Here is a 15,413-nt window from a genome sequence, read left to right as displayed (position 1 = left end):
AGCACTTCCCAGCTGTCCTGGGGTAGTAACTACAAGACACTAACGCCGAAATAAGATTCGGAGAGTCGCGAAAGCTGCTCCGCGAACTTCTCCTCAGTGGACACGGGTCCGCCTGACATGGCCAGGGGCCCGGCACGAGGGGACTACGCACACCAAGCACTTCCCAGCTATCCTGGGGTAGTAACTACAAGACAGTAACGCCGAAATAAGATTCGGAGAGTCGCGAAGGCTGCTCCGCGAGCTTCTCCTCAGTGGACACGGGTCCGCCTGACATGGCCAGGGGCCCGGCACGAGGGGACTACGCACACCAAGCACTTCCCAGCTATCCTGGGGTAGTAACTACAAGACACTAACGCCAAAATAAGATTCGGAGAGTCGCGAAGGCTGCTCCGCGAGCTTCTCATCAGTGGACACGGGTCCGCCTGACATGGCCAGGGGCCCGGCACGAGGGGACTACGCACACCAAGCACTTCCCAGCTATCCTGGGGTAGTAACTACAAGACACTAACGCCGAAATAAGATTCGGAGAGTCGCGAAGTCTGCTCCGCGAGCTTCTCCTCAGTGGACACGGGTCCGCCTGACATGGCCAGAGGCCCGGCACGAGGGGACTACGCACACCAAGCACTTCCCAGCTATCCTGGGGTAGTAACTACAAGACACTAAAGCCGAAATAAGATTCGGAGAGTCGCGAAGGCTGCTCCGCGAGCTTCTGCTCAGTGGACACGGGTCCGCCTGACATGGCCAGGAGCCCGGCACGAGGGGACTATGCACACCAAGCACTTCCCAGCTATCCTGGGGTAGTAACTACAAGACACTAACGCCGAAATAAGATTCGGAGAGTCGCGAAGGCTGCTCCGCGAGCTTCTCCTCAGTGGACACGGTTCCGCCTGACATGGCCAGGGGCCCGGCACGAGGGGACTACGCTCACCAAGCACTTCCCAGCTATCCTGGGGTAGTAACTACAAGACACTAATGCCGAAATAAGATTCGGAGAGTCGCGAAGGCTGCTCCGCGAGCTTCTCCTCAGTGGACACGGGTCCGCCTGACATGGCCAGGGGCCCGGCACGAGGGGACTACGCACACCAAGCACTTCCCAGCTATCCTGGGGTAGTAACTACAAGACACTAACGCCGAAATAAGATTCGGAGAGTCGCGAAGTCTGCTCCGCGAGCTTCTCCTCAGTGGACACGGGTCCGCCTGACATGGCCAGGGGCCCGGTACGAGGGGACTACGCACACCAAGCACTTCCCAGCTAGCCTGGGGTAGTAACTACAAGACACTAATGCCGAAATAAGATTCGGAGAGTCGCGAAGGCTGCTCCGCGAGCTTCTCCTCAGTGGACACGGGTCCGCCTGACATGGCCAGGGGCCCGGCATGAGGGGACTACGCACACCAAGCACTTCCCAGCTATTCTCGGATAGTAACTACAAGACACTAACGCCGAAATAAGATTCGGAGAGTCGCGAAGGCTGCTCCGCGAGCTTCTCCTCAGTGGACACGGGTCCGCCTGACATGGCCAGGGGCCCGGCATGAGGGGACTACGCACACCAAGCACTTCCCAGCTATCCTGGGGTAGTAACTACAAGACACTAACGCCGAAATAAGATTCGGAGAGTCGCGAAGTCTGCTCCGCGATCTTCTCCTCAGTGGACACGGGTCCGCCTGACATGGCCAGGGGCCCGGCACGATGGGACTACGCACACCAAGCACTTCCCAGCTATCCTGGGGTAGTAACTACAAGACACTAACGCCGAAATAAGATTCGGAGAGTCGCAAAGTCTGCTCCGCGAGCTTCTCCTCAGTGGACACGGGTCCGCCTGACATGGCCAGGGGCCCGGCACGAGGGGACTACGCACACCAAGCACTTCCCAGCTATCCTGGGGTAGTAACTACAAGACACTAACGCCGAAATAAGATTCGGAGAGTCGCGAAGGCTGCTCCGCGAGCTTCTCCTCAGTGGACACGGGTCCGCCTGACATGGCCAGGGGCCCGGCACGAGGGGACTACGTACACCAAGCACTTCCCATCTATCCTGGGGTAGTAACTACAAGACACTAACGCCGAAATAAGATTCGGAGAGTCGCGAAGGCTGCTCCGCGAGCTTCTCCTCAGTGGACACGGGTCCGCCTGACATGGCCAGGGGCCCGGCACGAGGGGACTACGCACACCAAGCACTTCGCAGCTATCCTGGCGTAGTAACTACAAGACACTAACGCCGAAATAAGATTCGGAGAGTCGCGAAGGCTGCTCCGCGAGCTTCTCCTCAGTGGACACGGGTCCGCCTGACATGGCCAGGGGCCCGGCACGAGGGGACTACGCACACCAAGCACTTCCCAGCTATCCTGGGGTAGTAACTACAAGACACTAACGCCGAAATAAGATTCGGAGAGTCGCGAAAGCTGCTCCGCGAACTTCTCCTCAGTGGACACGGGTCCGCCTGACATGGCCAGGGGCCCGGTACGAGGGGACTACACACACCAAGCACTTCCCAGCTAGCCTGGGGTAGTAACTACAAGACAGTAACGCCGAAATAAGATTCGGAGAGTCGCGAAGGCTGCTCCGCGAGCTTCTCCTCAGTGGACACGGGTCCGCCTGACATGGCCAGGGGCCCGGCATGAGGGGACTACGCACACCAAGCACTTCCCAGCTATTCTCGGGTAGTAACTACAAGACACTAACGCCGAAATAAGATTCGGAGAGTCGCGAAGGCTGCTCCGCGAGCTTCTCCTCAGTGGACACGGGTCCGCCTGACATGGCCAGGGGCCCGGCATGAGGGGACTACGCACACCAAGCACTTCCCAGCTATTCTCGGGTAGTAACTACAAGACACTAACGCCGAAATAAGATTCGGAGAGTCACGAAGGCTGCTCCGCGAGCTTCTCCTCAGTGGACACGGGCCCCCCTGACATGGCCAGGGGCCCGGCACGAGGGGACTACGCACACCAAGCACTTCCCAGCTGTCCTGGGGTAGTAACTACAAGACACTAACGCCGAAATAAGATTCGGAGAGTCGCGAAAGCTGCTCCGCGAACTTCTCCTCAGTGGACACGGGTCCGCCTGACATGGCCAGGGGCCCGGCACGAAGGGACTACGCACACCAAGCACTTCCCAGCTATCCTGGGGTAGTAACTACAAGACAGTAACGCCGAAATAAGATTCGGAGAGTCGCGAAGGCTGCTCCGCGAGCTTCTCCTCAGTGGACACGGGTCCGCCTGACATGGCCAGGGGCCCGGCACGAGGGGACTACGCACACCAAGCACTTCCCAGCTATCCTGGGGTAGTAACTACAAGACACTAACGCCAAAATAAGATTCGGAGAGTCGCGAAGGCTGCTCCGCGAGCTTCTCATCAGTGGACACGGGTCCGCCTGACATGGCCAGGGGCCCGGCACGAGGGGACTACGCACACCAAGCACTTCCCAGCTATCCTGGGGTAGTAACTACAAGACACTAACGCCGAAATAAGATTCGGAGAGTCGCGAAGTCTGCTCCGCGAGCTTCTCCTCAGTGGACACGGGTCCGCCTGACATGGCCAGAGGCCCGGCACGAGGGGACTACGCACACCAAGCACTTCCCAGCTATCCTGGGGTAGTAACTACAAGACACTAAAGCCGAAATAAGATTCGGAGAGTCGCGAAGGCTGCTCCGCGAGCTTCTGCTCAGTGGACACGGGTCCGCCTGACATGGCCAGGAGCCCGGCACGAGGGGACTATGCACACCAAGCACTTCCCAGCTATCCTGGGGTAGTAACTACAAGACACTAACGCCGAAATAAGATTCGGAGAGTCGCGAAGGCTGCTCCGCGAGCTTCTCCTCAGTGGACACGGGTCCGCCTGACATGGCCAGGGGCCCGGCACGAGGGGACTACGCTCACCAAGCACTTCCCAGCTATCCTGGGGTAGTAACTACAAGACACTAATGCCGAAATAAGATTCGGAGAGTCGCGAAGGCTGCTCCGCGAGCTTCTCCTCAGTGGACACGGGTCCGCCTGACATGGCCAGGGGCCCGGCACGAGGGGACTACGCACACCAAGCACTTCCCAGCTATCCTGTGGTAGTAACTACAAGACACTAACGCCGAAATAAGATTCGGAGAGTCGCGAAGGCTGCTCCGCGAGCTTCTCCTCAGTGGACACGGGTCCGCCTGACATGGCCAGGGGCCCGGTACGAGGGGACTACGCACACCAAGCACTTCCCAGCTAGCCTGGGGTAGTAACTACAAGACACTAATGCCGAAATAAGATTCGGAGAGTCGCGAAGGCTGCTCCGCGAGCTTCTCCTCAGTGGACACGGGTCCGCCTGACATGGCCAGGGGCCCGGCATGAGGGGACTACGCACACCAAGCACTTCCCAGCTATTCTCGGGTAGTAACTACAAGACACTAACGCCGAAATAAGATTCGGAGAGTCGCGAAGGCTGCTCCGCGAGCTTCTCCTCAGTGGACACGGGTCCGCCTGACATGGCCAGGGGCCCGGCATGAGGGGACTACGCACACCAAGCACTTCCCAGCTATCCTGGGGTAGTAACTACAAGACACTAACGCCGAAATAAGATTCGGAGAGTCGCGAAGTCTGCTCCGCGATCTTCTCCTCAGTGGACACGGGTCCGCCTGACATGGCCAGGGGCCCGGCACGATGGGACTACGCACACCAAGCACTTCCCAGCTATCCTGGGGTAGTAACTACAAGACACTAACGCCGAAATAAGATTCGGAGAGTCGCAAAGTCTGCTCCGCGAGCTTCTCCTCAGTGGACACGGGTCCGCCTGACATGGCCAGGGGCCCGGCACGAGGGGACTACGCACACCAAGCACTTCGCAGCTATCCTGGCGTAGTAACTACAAGACACTAACGCCGAAATAAGATTCGGAGAGTCGCGAAGGCTGCTCCGCGAGCTTCTCCTCAGTGGACACGGGTCCGCCTGACATGGCCAGGGGCCCGGCACGAGGGGACTACGCACACCAAGCACTTCCCAGCTATCCTGGGGTAGTAACTACAAGACACTAACGCCGAAATAAGATTCGGAGAGTCGCGAAGGCTGCTCCGCGAGCTTCTCCTCAGTGGACACGGGCCCGCCTGACATGGCCAGGGGCCCGGCACGAGGGGACTACGCACACCAAGCACTTCCCAGCTATCCTGGGGTAGTAACTACAAGACACTAACGCCGAAATAAGATTCGGAGAGTCGCGAAGGCTGCTCCGCGAGCTTCTCATCAGTGGACACGGGTCCGCCTGACATGGCCAGGGGCCCGGCACGAGGGGACTACGCACACCAAGCACTTCCCAGCTATCCTGGGGTAGTAACTACAAGACACTAACGCCGAAATAAGATTCGGAGAGTCGCGAAGTCTGCTCCGCGAGCTTCTCCTCAGTGGACACGGGTCCGCCTGACATGGCCAGAGGCACGGCACGAGGGGACTACGCACACCAAGCACTTCCCAGCTATCCTGGGGTAGTAACTACAAGACACTAAAGCCGAAATAAGATTCGGAGAGTCGCGAAGGCTGCTCCGCGAGCTTCTGCTCAGTGGACACGGGTCCGCCTGACATGGCCAGGAGCCCGGCACGAGGGGACTATGCACACCAAGCACTTCCCAGCTATCCTGGGGTAGTAACTACAAGACACTAACGCCGAAATAAGATTCGGAGAGTCGCGAAGGCTGCTCCGCGAGCTTCTCCTCAGTGGACACGGGTCCGCCTGACATGGCCAGGGGCCCGGCACGAGGGGACTACGCTCACCAAGCACTTCCCAGCTATCCTGGGGTAGTAACTACAAGACACTAATGCCGAAATAAGATTCGGAGAGTCGCGAAGGCTGCTCCGCGAGCTTCTCCTCAGTGGACACGGGTCCGCCTGACATGGCCAGGGGCCCGGCACGAGGGGACTACGCACACCAAGCACTTCCCAGCTAGCCTGGGGTAGTAACTACAAGACACTAATGCCGAAATAAGATTCGGAGAGTCGCGAAGGCTGCTCCGCGAGCTTCTCCTCAGTGGACACGGGTCCGCCTGACATGGCCAGGGGCCCGGCATGAGGGGACTACGCACACCAAGCACTTCCCAGCTATTCTCGGGTAGTAACTACAAGACACTAACGCCGAAATAAGATTCGGAGAGTCGCGAAGGCTGCTCCGCGAGCTTCTCCTCAGTGGACACGGGTCCGCCTGACATGGCCAGGGGCCCGGCATGAGGGGACTACGCACACCAAGCACTTCCCAGCTATCCTGGTGTAGTAACTACAAGACACTAACGCCGAAATAAGATTCGGAGAGTCGCGAAGTCTGCTCCGCGATCTTCTCCTCAGTGGACACGGGTCCGCCTGACATGGCCAGGGGCCCGGCACGATGGGACTACGCACACCAAGCACTTCCCAGCTATCCTGGGGTAGTAACTACAAGACACTAACGCCGAAATAAGATTCGGAGAGTCGCAAAGTCTGCTCCGCGAGCTTCTCCTCAGTGGACACGGGTCCGCCTGACATGGCCAGGGGCCCGGCACGAGGGGACTACGCACACCAAGCACTTCCCAGCTATCCTGGGGTAGTAACTACAAGACACTAACGCCGAAATAAGATTCGGAGAGTCGCGAAGGCTGCTCCGCGAGCTTCTCCTCAGTGGACACGGGTCCGCCTGACATGGCCAGGGGCCCGGCACGAGGGGACTACGTACACCAAGCACTTCCCAGCTATCCTGGGGTAGTAACTACAAGACACTAACGCCGAAATAAGATTCGGAGAGTCGCGAAGGCTGCTCCGCGAGCTTCTCCTCAGTGGACACGGGTCCGCCTGACATGGCCAGGGGCCCGGCACGAGGGGACTACGCACACCAAGCACTTCGCAGCTATCCTGGCGTAGTAACTACAAGACACTAACGCCGAAATAAGATTCGGAGAGTCGCGAAGGCTGCTCTGCGAGCTTCTCCTCAGTGGACACGGGTCCGCCTGACATGGCCAGGGGCCCGGCACGAGGGGACTACGCACACCAAGCACTTCCCAGCTATCCTGGGGTAGTAACTACAAGACACTAACGCCGAAATAAGATTCGGAGAGTCGCGAAGGCTGCTCCGCGAGCTTCTCCTCAGTGGACACGGGCCCGCCTGACATGGCCAGGGGCCCGGCACGAGGGGACTACGCACACCAAGCACTTCCCAGCTATCCTGGGGTAGTAACTACAAGACACTAACGCCGAAATAAGATTCGGAGAGTCGCGAAGGCTGCTCTGCGTGCTTCTCCTCAGTGGACACGGGTCCGCCTGACATGGCCAGGGGCCCGGCACGAGGGGACTACGCATACCAAGCACTTCCCAGCTATCCTGGGGTAGTAACTACAAGACACTAACGCCGAAATAAGATTCGGAGAGTCGCGAAGGCTGCTCTGCGTGCTTCTCCTCAGTGGACACGGGTCTGCCTGACATGGCCAGGGGCCCGGCACGAGGGGACTACGCACACCAAGCACTTCCCAGCTATCCTGGGGTAGTAACTACAAGACACTAACGCCGAAATAAGATTCGGAGAGTCGCGAAGGCTGCTCCGCGAGCTTCTCCTCAGTGGACACGGGTCCACCTGACATGGCCAGGGGCCCGGCACGAGGGGACTACGCACACCAAGCACTTCGCAGCTATCCTGGCGTAGTAACTACAAGACACTAACGCCGAAATAAGATTCGGAGAGTCGCGAAGGCTGCTCCGCGAGCTTCTCCTCAGTGGACACGGGCCCGCCTGACATGGCCAGGGGCCCGGCACGAGGGGACTACGCATACCAAGCACTTCCCAGCTATCCTGGGGTAGTAACTACAAGACACTAACGCCGAAATAAGATTCGGAGAGTCGCGAAGGCCGGTCCGCGAGCTTCTCCTCAGTGGACACGGGTCCGCCTGACATGGCCAGGGGCCCGGCACGAGGGGACTACGCACACCAAGCACTTCCCAGCTATCCTGGGGTAGTAACTACAAGACACTAACGCCGAAATAAGATTCGGAGAGTCGCGAAGGCTGCTCCGCGAGCTTCTCCTCAGTGGACACGGGCCCGCCTGACATGGCCAGGGGCCCGGCACGAGGGGACTACGCATACCAAGCACTTCGCAGCTATCCTGGCGTAGTAACTACAAGACACTGACGCCGAAATGACAGGTGAAAAAAAGCTTTAGCTTCCCATCTGGTATAAATTTCAAGATTTAACGTATTTACCTGCGACAGTGGACTCATGCACACAACAATTTATTTCAAATACTACAGAAAATATCACACAGAAAAAATCTTCTCCTTCTACATCTACATTGACTGGAATACTTTTTTTCAAATTATGAATACGTCAGGGGTAAAATACAGGGAGCGAAATGCTCTTTACAATTTGTACAGAAACCAGACGGCAGTTGTAAGAGTCGACAGTCACGAAAAGGAAGGAGTGGTTGCAAAGGTAGTGAGACAGGGTTATAGCCTATCCCCGATGTTATTCTGTCTGTATACACAGCAAGCAGTAAAGAAAACAAAAGAAAAATTTGGAGTAGGAATTAAAGTCAAGGGAAAGGAAATAAAGACTTTGAGGTTTGCCGATGACATTGCAATTTTGGCAGAGACAGCAAATGAGTTGGAAAAGCAGCTGAACGGAATGGACATTACTTGAAAGGAGGATATACGATGAACATCTAAAAAAGCAAAACGGGGATAATGAAATATAGTCGAACTAATTCCGGTGATTCGGAGGGAATTGAATTAGGAAATGAGACACTTAATGTAGTAGACGAGTTTTGCTACTTGGGAAGCAGGGAGGATATAAAATGCAGACTGGCAATGGCAAGATAAGCGTTTCTAAAGAAGAGAAATTTGTGGTCGTCGAGTATAGATTCAAGTGTGAGGAAGTCCTTTCTGAAAGTATTTCTATGGAGTGTAGCCATGTATGTAAGTGAAACATGGATGATAAATAGTTTAGACAAGAAGAGAATAAAAGCTTTTCAAAATTTGGTATAATAGAAGAGTGCTGAGGATGAGACGGGTAGATCACCTAACTAATGAGGAGGTACTGAACAGAATTGGGCAGAAGAGAAGTTCGTGGTACAACCTAACCAAAAGATGGTATCGGTCGGTAGGACACATTCTGAAACATCAAGGGATCGCCAATTTAGTACTGGACGGGAAGCATGTGGGGTGTTTTCGGTCATTCTCGAAATTGTAGAATAGTGTGAGTTCATAACATTTTGAATAGCAACCCATGTCCGGGAACGTCATCGAACTATACTACAGAGCGTGTTTTGGTTACCGCCTCTACACACTTAGCAACAACAGTAGCGGTACATGTATTCCAGAGCCAGAGGTTTCAGAACGTTTTTTGCTTGTAACTTTCGACTCGTTCGTTTCCGAACCAGGGACCCAGACTTCAAATTGCTTCATTTACTCGTCTCCATAATCCTAGAAAGTTTGTAACATCATCGAGGAATCACTCTGCGTATAGTCACATTTACAGACTTCAGCGCTTTCCGTTGCATCGTTGGATGACGTTTCTGGATATAGGTTCCTATTCAAAATATTCAGCACTTATTCCCTCTACAAGTACAAGAAATCGGTAACGGGAATTTCAGCACACCAATGTGAAGTGTATAGCAGAGGGTACGTCCTGTTATTACATCTGCACACACAAGTGACCTAATTCCCGTAAATTCCGGGGAAACTGGCGATGAGCTCTGACGCCACGTCCAGTTATTTCCCAGATGTGTTCGATCGGTTTCAGGTCTGGTGAGGTGGTGAGCCAGCACATCAATTACAACTCGCCACTGTGTTCCTCGAACCACTCCATTACATTCCTAGCCTTGTGACGTGGCGCATTATCTTCATGAAAACTGCCACTGCTCTCGGGAAACATTATCGTCATGAAGGTGGTCTGCAACCAGTGTACGATACTCCTTTGCCGTCAGAGCTCCGCTAGACTAATTTCGGACAGTTCTATCGAATGGGCACGTAAAATTCCGATTAAAAATCTGTTGTTTGTGTGAGAAACAAACCGACGCTTACTGTTCACACTGAGCGTCGAATGAATTACGTGGTGAGCAATAGTTGTTTTGACTGGCTCTAGTTACACATTACAAAAACGAAATGGCAAATGTGTGACGAAATACCAGAAAAAAATGTTCCATTTGTACATTAGATCTGATAATATTCCTGTGGTCAGATAATGTGCATCAACAGTGACCAATGAATCATTTTATTTGAGTAACACAGGGCCTCGGTGGAACCACGAAGTATTTCAATCCGTGTTTCATAGTCACAATAAAGCAAACTGCAGGACAATACTGGAAAGCTTAATTTAGACATGTCCTACCATTATGTATTACGGTTTTATTTTGAACTCCTTTTAATTTCATTTTAGTGAGGCGTCTTCCTCGGTGGAATGTTTCTGTTGTGTCTATGATGGAGACAGCAAAGTTTCTAAGTGCAAGGTATCGGACGTTTTCACCGGTACCTTGTGCCTGTTTCAGCAGATGGCCAGTATGGTGTGGTATGGATAGGCTCAAAGGAATTGCATGTGTATGAAGGGGACTTGTTGACTTGAACCGCAATTCTGAATTTGAATTTGGAATTTTTAAAGAAGTGGAAGCCACTCACCTCCGATGCGGGCGTTGAAGGCGACGCCGACACCGCACTTGCCGTTGTTGGCAGCCATGGCGATCTCGCCGGCGCAGCGCGTGCCGTGCGCGTTGGAGCCCGACGGGTCGTAGCGTGGCGTCGGGTCGGGGTCGTCGTCGTTGGCATCGAAGCTTATGTTCGGATCCTGAAATATTACACCGACAATTTTAATGACCAGTAGCGGTCTCCCTACTCGATCACAGCGAAGACGTGAATCACCAGGACATAATTACCAGAAAAAAATGTTCCTATCTATTTAAAAGACTGACGAAAAAGTGGGATACCAGCTGTCTCATTCCACCTTCCTCACCAGCTTTAAAAATTCTCCCAAAAATTTTCGAGTGCGAACATATTCCAGCATTTTTTAACACGCAACTCACCTCAAATTCCCACAAGCTCCCCTAAATGTATTTCACACCCACTAGTCAATAGCTGTAGGTCACTGATGCCCAACCACTCCAAGTTGTCCTTTCTAACTCAGTCATGCAGCGCAACTGATTGTCATTACCTCATTGTGTCTCTCGGTCATTATTTTCTGTATCGCACCTACAGTCTCTTACTGCTAATAAATAATTTCTTTCTTCCCACTGCTGCTGTGTCTTCTCGCTGTATCTGCCTCTCTCTTCCTCGTCGTCATTGTCATATACCCTGTCTCTCATTATCCCTGGCTCTCACCCACTTCCGCTTTCTTATTCGTATTTCTCCCGCCCTGACACTGTCTCCTTCACTCTTATGGTACCAAGGATCTGTTGCTGTTCAATTATGTCCCGTTGTCACTGCATCCCTCTTTTTTTCTCACACTGCCATTGTCACTTTCGATCGACCACCACTGTCTACTACCTTCCAGTATTTATTACTTCTCTGTCCCTTTTCCCCTGCTATTGCCTTCTTTTCTTTCAGCGGGAATATGTTCGCGGGCAAATATTTGTGGGCAAAATTTTTTAAGGTGCTGAGGAAAGTAGAATGAGGCAGCTGGAACCTCACTTTTCGATTAGAGTATTTTAAATATACAGGAGCATATTCCTATTTTTCGTGTTCCGATAGAAGCGTAATTCCTCTGGTTCCTTCTTTTGCATGTTACAGCAGAGCACAATTCACATGAAAAGACTGGTATTGCTCAATAAAATGCAGGTAGTTTACTTATGTGATCTTGAAATAACGCAGACATATCCGATTTTACGCTAAAAAAATTTGCATGTGCTTCAGTACTACATGGTAGGTGATAACGGAGACACTTTACAGCATATTTGTCAGTATTATGTCGCTTTATAAACTACGTTTTGACCTCACACCGGATACTACGTACTTATTTTATTTTTACAAGTAGAATAACAGTGAAGCTCCGTACCACGGAAACGGATACAGATACGATGAAAATCTTCGATATCGGGGCCTTAGGAATACATCGTAAAAATTACTGTCCTTTGCTGCGCATAGCCGTCTTGGAGAACCCCGTCTGGGTATCGGTACTCAAAGAACAAAATTTTGGAGTGTTCCTCGACTACGGATAAAGATTTTTGAAAACGGAGATATAGCTCTCTTAGAGAAACGGCTGGGGAATATACAGCTAAAATTTGAGCAATTTTCTGAGGTTATTTATTGTTTAGATTTCTCCTCATGTCAGATTTTAAGTGTAGTTGTCACTTTGAACCTGTGTACCTTGGAAACGGATAAAGTGACCAAAAAAATTTTCGAGTTTGCTCGAGATCGGGATCTTAGGAAAATATTTTCGAAAATATTCAGTAATTTGCTGTGTATTCCATCTTTAAACCCTCAGATGGGTTTTGGTCCTCTGACGACGTCGAAAATATAGTGAGGAAACCCTTTCTGCGGTTTTCCGAGGGAACGCCCAGGAACCAATGCTGCCTCCATAAGTCCCGTCAGGACCATTGCAGGCCACATCAAATGTATAAAGAACTAACCGATTTGCCCTATTTGCATAAGCAGGATAGTGTAATGTCCATACTTTGACTTATGCTATAAGATAGTGGCACTAAGACGATCCTTATGTTGGATATACAATGGCGTCTAGGCCAAGAACTATCCAAAACACATTACGCTACTTCTCTATAACGAATCGACCAAGTGGTATGAAAACCATAAAATACCGTTTTCATGCGAGGCATTTTGGAACACATTACAAACGCATGGTGTCGTAGCATACCGATTTATGATTTTCTCCTCAGTACACAATACTGAAAAATGTGGTATATCCTTCAGAAATTAGTGTTTCCTTTAAGCGCAGTGAAAGAACCATACCCTAACACAACCTCCTCTGAATTCACTGTTGACACTACAAATGAGGGTGGACAATGTTCTCCAAATATTCGCCAAACGCTTTAATCGGATTCCCACTTGCTACAGGGTGATTCATCACTCAAAATCACTCATTTTCAGTCATCCACTTTCCGTTGGTGTCACTCTTTACACCACCTCTAGCAGCGCTTTGCATGGACTATGGGAATGTGTGACGTTTGAGGTGCTACCGTGACCACTGTACCTCATTCTTTTTAACTACCTATTCACAGTCATTGTTCTAGCTGGACTGACACATTGAAACTCATGAGTGATTCTTTATCTGATTTCATGCGATTTTTAACAACCAACCTCCACTATGCTCGACGGTACCTTCCGTCAGTGTATGAGTTCTACCTGGTCTCATTGTAGCTGCAGGTATCCCTTCGCGTTTACACTTCACAATGCGATCACAAACAGCCGCCTTGGGCAGCTTTAGAAGTGTTGAAGTGCTCTTGATGGGTTAGTTACTCAAGTGACATCCAGTAACCAGTCACGTTCGAAGTCACTGAGCTCACCTTATCGAACCATTCTGCTACTACTGCTTCTCTTCTGGCAGCACTCGCCACCTTCTTTTATACTATCGACTTCGACTCTCGTGATATCTAGTGGTCAGTTCCGTATTTCTGGACTCGTCCGGATCCGACACAGTGCGAAAGAATCAAACTGAGCCGGCTAGGAACCTGCCGTTGTGGAAACAGTGGGGCCGCAGAACGTGCAGCTCTATAAATTAAAATGTACACTGGTGTCCAAAAATAAAGCAACAAACCGCTGTTTCCTCGTCCTGTATCTAAGTACCGATATAATCGTACAGACTGTCAACAGATGTGAGTACAATCGTGTTCCGCAGGGATGAAGGCATTCCGATCAACGGACAACCAAGCCAGCCATGGCGTCAGGGCACTCATCAACAAGGGTAATACTTGTCGGGTAGTCCCGCATCCACAACAGCTGTGTACACAATTACAGACGGTGCAGTATGGTACAGAAAAGACGCCTACCAGGCTATCTGTGGTGGAGGGCCATAGGAATAATGGTAGCATGACAGTCGCAAACTGATGTAGGCCCATGGCTTAATGTGAGTCGTCCACTTGTTTTTCGGATGAGGTGACATTTTATAGAGACCGAAACTGTATCCCAGAGACCAGGACATGGCCGACCACGTGTGACATCAGAAAGAGTGGACCGTTATTTGGCTGTAAGAGCACGGCGGTACTGCCGTGGTACTGCACTGCGACTGGCATCCCCTAGACGGGTTGTATCTAGGCAAACGGTGTGCGGAAGGCTTCAGCAGAGTGTCCTTTGTTGTTGGAGCCTTGCTGTCTTCACAGAAGAGCACGTATAGAGTGGAGCCGCCAACTTGCCAGCTTGATGGTCGAACGGGGGACCAATGTTGTTTTCACAGATGAGTCCCAATTTGGTCTGGAGGATGATTCTCAACGGATTCACATGTGGAGGGAACGTGGAACACGATTTTTGGACCCAAACATTATGGAAAAAGACCACTATCGAGGAGGATCCCAAGTGGTTTGGGCAATAACTACATCGACAACTCGAACAGCTCTTCGTTGAATTGTACGCGTGAATCGGCAAGGTTTAACTGGTGACAGGTATCGTGACAAGACCTTGTGATCTCATGTGCGGTTGTTGCGAGACGCTGTGAGCCCCGACTTCCTACTGATGGACGATAATGCTTGACTCATGGAGCCCGGGTTGTTGATGTTTCTTTGGATGATATTGCACGCACGGCGTGGCCTGCTCGCTCTCCCATAGTGCATATCTGAGATGCACTAGGGAGACGGGTTGCAAAACGTCAGCATCCACCAACCACTCTCCAAGACATGCGAGCAGATCTGCAGGAAGAATGAGCATTATTGTCTCAACGTTACACTGACAACATCATTCACAGATTGAGCCAAAGCTTTCAGGCCTGTATTCCTGCCAGAGGTGGTCACACCCCGTACCGAGCACATTAACCAGTTGTCGGAATGTGCGTGCCAATCCTTTAAGTTGGAAGAAACGAAGAACGTTTTTGTTTACCTTTTTGCATGATGAGTTGTTTACGTTCTATTTCCTTTACAATGTTTCTACTGTACTATCAATTGTTTATACTGTTTTGTAGCAAAATAAACGCAACCTTGCAAAATTTCCGTTTGTTACTTTAATTGTAGTTACCAACGTATAAACTAGATAGCCATTTATTACACCACTTATTGCATACACACTGCATTGGTTTCATTGGTATCACACTACAAGAAGTGTATCGTAATCATCGTTCGCCTGTGTGGTGAATGTAATGACCAGACGATAATGCAATAAATGACTGGAACTTCTGTTTCTAATTCGTTATTACATCTTGTTCACTACACTTCTTTGATGGGATGGAGGAACGGCAGAAGTAGTCTGATTTGAGGCGACTAGTCACAATTTCCTTGTGATACCAATCGCTTCACCTCATTAGAACCTACACACAACATATTTATACGTTATATATATATACTCTACGAGTAATCC

At 51.5% G+C, this 15,413-nt stretch overlaps 1 protein-coding gene across 2 annotated transcripts in view; it reads right to left on the bottom strand.

Moving 5' to 3' along the window:
* The window catches only part of LOC126281373 (neuroendocrine convertase 1-like), a 435,322-nt gene that overhangs the window by 136,287 nt on the left and 283,622 nt on the right, over nucleotides 1-15,413 (bottom strand). For both annotated transcript variants that reach the window (XM_049980291.1, XM_049980290.1), the window contains exon 6: nucleotides 10,584-10,749. In XM_049980291.1, coding sequence (XP_049836248.1) covers nucleotides 10,584-10,749 — 166 coding nt within the window. The remainder of the gene's footprint in view (nucleotides 1-10,583; nucleotides 10,750-15,413) is intronic.

Source organism: Schistocerca gregaria, chromosome 7 (genome assembly GCF_023897955.1).
Source record: "Schistocerca gregaria isolate iqSchGreg1 chromosome 7, iqSchGreg1.2, whole genome shotgun sequence".
In the NCBI taxonomy this organism is placed as follows: domain Eukaryota; kingdom Metazoa; phylum Arthropoda; class Insecta; order Orthoptera; family Acrididae; genus Schistocerca; species Schistocerca gregaria.
The sequence above is the reverse complement of the archived record's forward strand: the minus strand, read 5'-3'. Positions and strand labels throughout refer to the sequence as shown.